General features: G+C 40.0%; 1 protein-coding gene across 3 annotated transcripts; it reads left to right on the top strand.

The window, feature by feature from the left end:
• EMB2770 (pre-mRNA splicing factor-like protein) lies at positions 1–5,662 on the top strand. Of its 3 annotated transcripts, none has more exons than XM_085730403.1 (3): positions 1–3,304; positions 4,562–4,605; positions 5,422–5,662. In XM_085730403.1, the coding sequence occupies exon 1, from the start codon at positions 80–82 to the stop codon at positions 3,242–3,244; it is 3,165 nt and encodes a 1,054-aa protein (XP_085586529.1). In that variant the 5' UTR covers positions 1–79; the 3' UTR covers positions 3,245–3,304; positions 4,562–4,605; positions 5,422–5,662. The 3 variants fall into 3 exon arrangements, with proteins under 3 accessions (XP_085586529.1, XP_085586528.1, XP_085586527.1); XM_085730402.1 differs by having other exon boundaries at positions 4,545–4,605; XM_085730401.1 differs by lacking the exon at positions 5,422–5,662 and having other exon boundaries at positions 4,545–4,768.
• Positions 5,663–6,010: the final 348 nt, after the last annotated feature.

Genomic DNA, 6,010 nt, shown 5'->3' with positions numbered 1-6,010 from the left:
AAGTCGGTTTACAAGCATCCTTGATCTTCATCAAACGAAAACGAAACCTTGCGACGATTATTCACAATAACCAAAAACCATGGTATTCATCGTTCCACCCACCGGAAAAATCCTCTCCCTCGACATAAACCCTAACACCACCACTCTCCACAATCTCAAAACCCAAATCCAAAATTTCCACGGAATTCCAATTTCACACCAACGATTATTCCTTTCACAGAGTCTCAAATTACTCGGCGATAACGATTCAACCCTAATCTCAAATCTCGGCGTTGGAAATTACTCAACCCTAACCCTACACGTCCCGTTCTACGGCGGAACACAACCACCCGCCGTCCCCAAACCGCCTCGTTTCGATTTTCTTAATTCAAAACCGCCTGCTAATTATGTAGCCGGACTTGGTCGTGGTGCGACCGGGTTTACTACCCGGTCTGATATTGGTCCAGCGCGTGCTGCGCCGGATCTTCCTGATAGATCAGCACCGGGGGCCGCGCCAGCTGGTGCGGCACCCAGTGGGAGAGGGAAAGGTAGGGAGGATGTTGCTGAGGAAGATGATGAAGGGGAGGATAAAGGGTATGATGAGAATCAGAAATTTGATGAGTTTGAAGGGAATGATGTTGGGTTGTTTGCTTCTGCTGAGTATGATGAGGATGATAGAGAAGCTGATGCTGTTTGGGAAGGGATTGATAAGAGGATGGATTCGAGGAGGAAGGATCGGAGAGAGGCGAGGTTGAAGGAGGAGATTGAGAAGTATAGAGCTTCGAATCCGAAGATTACTGAGCAGTTTGCTGATTTGAAAAGGAAGTTGTATACTTTGTCTACTGATGATTGGCAGAGTTTGGAGAAGTTTGAGAGTGGTGGTTATTCGTCGAAGAATAAGAAGAAGAGGTTTGAGAGTTTTGTTCCTGTGCCGGATACGCTTCTTGAGAAAGCGAGGCAGGAGCAAGAACATGTGACGGCGTTGGATCCGAAGAGTAGGGCTGCTTCGGCGAATGGGACTGAGACTCCGTGGTCACAGACTCCGGTTACTGATTTGACTGCTGTTGGTGAGGGGAGAGGGACTGTTTTGTCGTTGAAATTGGATAGGTTGTCGGATTCGGTTTCTGGGATGACTAATGTTGATCCGAAGGGGTATCTTACTGTTTTGAATAGCATGAAGATTACTAGTGATGCTGAGATTTCTGATTTTAAGAAGGCTAGGTTGTTGTTGAAGAGTGTTACTCAGACAAATCCGAAACATCCTCCTGGTTGGATTGCTGCTGCAAGGTTGGAGGAGTTGGCGGGTAAGCTTCAGGCGGCTAGGCAGTTGATACAGAAAGGGTGTGAAGAATGTCCCAAGAATGAAGATGTGTGGTTGGAGGCTTGTAGATTGGCAAATCCTGATGATGCCAAGGCTGTGATAGCTCGGGGTGTTAAGTCAATTCCCACTTCCGTTAAGTTGTGGATGCAGGCTTCGAAATTGGAAAACGATGATATGAATAGAAGTAGGGTGTTGAGGAAAGGGTTGGAGCACATTCCTGATTCTGTTAGGTTGTGGAAGGCTGTTGTGGAGCTTGCAAATGAAGAAGATGCTAGACTTTTACTTCACAGAGCTGTGGAATGTTGTCCATTGCATGTAGAATTGTGGCTTGCGCTTGCTAGGTTGGAAACTTATGACAATGCTAAGAGGGTTCTCAATAGGGCAAGAGAGGGGCTGCCCAAGGAGCCGGCAATATGGATAACGGCCGCCAAGTTGGAAGAAGCTAATGGGGGGGCTAAAGAGTTTATTACGTCGGCTGATGGGTCGAAGGTAAACAAGGTTGAAAATATTACTAAAAGGGGTATAAGGGCTTTGCAAAATGCGAATGTGGTGATTGATAGAGAAGCTTGGATGAAGGAAGCTGAGGCGGCAGAACGAGCTGGTTCAGTTGCAACATGCCAAGCAATAATCAAATATACAATTGGAATTGGAGTTGAAAAAGAAGATAGGAAGAGAACATGGGTAGCCGATGCTGAGGAATGCAAGAAAAGAGGTTCTATTGAGACTGCTAGAGCTATATATGATCATGCCTTAAGTGTCTTCTTAACTAAGAAGAGCATATGGATCAAAGCAGCACAACTTGAAAGGAGTCATGGTTCCAGGGAAACTCTTGATTCATTACTTCGCAAAGCAGTTACCTACAGACCACAGGCTGAAGTTCTCTGGCTTATGGGTGCCAAGGAGAAGTGGCTTGCTGGAGATGTGCCTGCCGCCCGTGCAATTCTTCAAGAAGCTTACGCTGCTATTCCCAATTCAGAGGAAATATGGCTTGCGGCTTTTAAACTAGAGTTTGAAAATCATGAACCGGAAAGAGCTAGAATGTTGTTGGCTAAAGCGCGGGAGAGAGGAGGTACAGAGAGAGTTTGGATGAAATCAGCTATTGTAGAGAGAGAACTCGGAAACATTGAAGAGGAAAGGAAATTGCTAAATGAAGGACTTAAGCAATTCCCTTCATTCTTTAAATTGTGGTTGATGCTTGGCCAGCTTGAGGAACGTCTTGCTGAGGCTGCAAAGCAGCAGAATCAGACTGAGAAGCAGCATTCTCACAAGATGGAAGCTAAGAAGGTCTATGATTCTGGACTGAAAAGCTGTCCTAATTCTGTACCCCTTTGGCTCTCTCTTGCTAATCTTGAAGAGGAGATGAGTGGGCTGAGTAAAGCTCGTGCAGCTCTCACAATGGCTCGAAAGAGGAATCCTCAAAACCCTGAACTCTGGCTAGCAGCTGTTAGAGCGGAATTAAAGCATGGTTACAAGAAAGAAGCTGATATTTCGATGGCAAAAGCATTGCAGGAGTGTCCCAACAGTGGCATTCTATGGGCAGCTTCAATTGAGATGGCTCCTCGTCCCCAACGTAAAAGCAAGAGTATGGATGCCCTAAAGAAATGCGAGCATGATCCCCATGTTATAGCTGCTGTGGCCAAATTATTCTGGATTGATAGGAAGGTGGACAAAGCCAGGAATTGGCTGAATAAGGCTGTGACACTTGCTCCTGACATTGGTGATTTTTGGGCTTTGTTATACAAATTTGAACTACAGCATGGAACTGAGGAGAACCAGAAGGATGTATTGAAGAGATGTGTCGCTGCTGAACCAAAACACGGAGAGAAATGGCAAGCAGTCTCAAAGGCAGTGGAGAACTCTCACCAACCAACGGAATCCATCTTGAAGAAAGTGGTTATTGCACTTGGGAAGGAGGAGAAGGCAGCTGAGGATAGTAAACATTGATTTACCAGGACTTTAGCATCTTTCTGTCGAAAAAAAATTATTGTCGCATCTTTACCAATGGTTAGTTTTGAAATTTGAACATATGTCAATTATGAATAGTTGAATTGTTGTTGATATATCTCATGTAGACTACTCTACATTGTGGAGTTATGATGGAACTTGTATGCTAGTTTGATCCATGTTCTCCTTTCCTTTGACTCTTTTCTTTTGCTTGCAACTTTTGTATTTTTAGAATTAGACTTTTGCCGTCTAACCCTCTTGATTTTCACTTAATTGCATATGTTCACTCCCAATTAAAAATGATTGGATTGGTATGTTATTTGGATTATTTAGTTAGCTTAGTGGTTATTTTCTTGAATTTGATCTTGATATTTTTCATTTGGCATATTAGGGAACACCCATTTATAGAATGGTGACCAGCCCTAAGTGGTTATTTTCTTGAATTTGGTTTGGAGATTTTTCATTTGGCATGGAACTCATGTAGGAGAATGCTGATGTTATTGCTTCATCATTTTCCTGCCCCAAAGTAAAGGCAAAATTGTAAAAAAACACATGCAGAAAGTTAAGCTTACTTGGCCTCTTCTTCATTCCACTTGGCCACTTCGTTCTTCCTAATGGTTTTTATGTTTTAATCAATTGCTTTAGCAATCAAAACTCGTCAACCACTTCAGTCTTTTCCCACCCATTAATCTTCAGAAACCGAGGTGGTGCATATTTTGTAAGTATGCAATGTTCGACCAATGTTTGGAATTCTTCTTCGCTTGAAGAAATAAACAATGCTGTCTAGTCTCCAATTAGTTATTCTCCTTTTCAAACTGTTTCTGTTTCTCTTAATATCTGCACTGGTATCGTCCTTTCTGTATTTTGGCCTACAGTGTATGTGCTTTGTGGATCAAATTTGCAGTTTTAGGAAAATTGATTAATAGCTGTTCTTTGAGAGCTTTAAAATTTATGGTTTCTGGATTATTTTCCAGTTTTCAAGGATACATTTACAAGTATTTACAACTGTTTAGGATTGATTATTTCGAGTTTTTTGTGTGCTTCATGTTTGTGCTAATTTTGTGTGCTTAATGTCATGTTTTCCAATTTTTCAAATACCCGTGTGCATGGTTTCCAATTTTTCGAATACCATATGCATGGATTTAATTAAATCAATTGCCTTTTTTAAAAGAGAAGTGATTGCTTGATGTTATAGGATGTTACTCCTAGATTCTGTAATTGATAGAAAACTTTTGCAACATAGGTATACTCTATATACAAAAATTTAACCTTTTTTTTTCTTCCTTTTTTGTGGGACGAGTATTCTGTTCCCAGCAGCTGTTGGAATCTGAGCTGACTCCAATTCTGAGGCCATTCTATTGGTAAGCATTTATTGCTGGGCATCTGAGTTGGGGTACAATGCATTTCGGTATACTATAAAATGGTTCTTCACAAAAAAAAAACTATATAATGGTTATTATAATCCCGATTCTGTTCTAAAAATGGGATCTTGTTTGTTGTTTACTGTCAACTTTTTACTCTGAATGCTATATTCCTTCCTGCTTTAAATTATGTGTGACTTTCCATCCAACTTTTGGTAGGGTTGCTGCAAAGGCATGCTCAGTGAATTTTGAATGATTTTTCTTTTCTTTATTCTGATTCGGACTCTGATTATTCAGTTTTCTTTCTTAGTTTGAGATTATTGCTATTGTTTTCATTGTTCCTTATCTGGTAACTCAAGAACCATGATATGGTTCCAAGGAGTTCTGCTCTTATTTGTGTGAATATACCAATTATCATAGGCTGCTGAGTTGAGCTTTGCAAGTTTGAAATAGACAGAGGTAGGGTCTGACATGCATGTACTCCTTAAAATTAATAGTCTGCTTTGAAAAAAATATTTGATTACCAAATCTATCATATGTATTCTCTTGATGGAAAGGCAGGCACTATTCTATCTATACTGATGTAACTTTGACTTACTGAATAACATTATTTCTTTGATTTTACATCAGCTGTAAGGTATGTTATATTTTGTTATGATCTCATTTCAGCAAAAATAGCTGCAGCAGAATGCTTACATTATAGTTAACCTTTGGGTCTTACTCTTTTCTATGTATGGGTTGAATTTTATTGCGTTGTGTTTTGGAGCATTAGAATGGCAATGTACTTGATACGGTTTATTCTATAATTTTATACAGTTGAAATTTTATAGAAGTATACATGTTTAGCTCTGGCCAGATGATACAATTTTGTGTATGAGGCGTTCCCTTCCCTGTAAACTGCAAGATTTGAATAAATGACAGTTCTATGAACCTAAATAAAAATAAAAAAATTCAAGAAATTTATTAGTATCACTTGGGCATCGGTAGTAACTTGTTCCGACGATCGATGTTTATTTGTGCCAAGTGTCTATTCCACAACCGTGCATCATCACACTTGCCAATTCATATAGGAATTTTATTTCATTATGAGATTCATACAAATTGACATTTTCAAAATTTATGAGAATGCTAGATCACTTTTTGAAAACTCTTAAAAGAAAACGGTGAAAAAATTGTTGGATCTATATTTCTTATGCTTATTATTGTTGAAGTGAAAGTGAAAATAAGATGTGTTTTGCCTTCATGGTGGAAAGCAGCAGACGTGATTTTGAAACGTCAAAACAAACAGGCCAAAAACAAAGGAAGTGAGCGATCCCTAAGTTTTTCTTCTTCTTCTTCTTCATTTTCCTTAAGCTTTTGTCCGCATTCTCCTTTTATTGAAGAAAACTGGGAGTTCGAAAATGTT

This window comes from Medicago sativa, chromosome 7 (assembly GCF_051527215.1).
Source record: "Medicago sativa cultivar Bolivia chromosome 7, Bolivia_mono, whole genome shotgun sequence".
Taxonomy (NCBI): Eukaryota; Viridiplantae; Streptophyta; class Magnoliopsida; order Fabales; family Fabaceae; genus Medicago; species Medicago sativa.
Note: the sequence above shows the minus strand (reverse complement) of the source record. Positions and strands in the feature narration are given on the sequence as shown.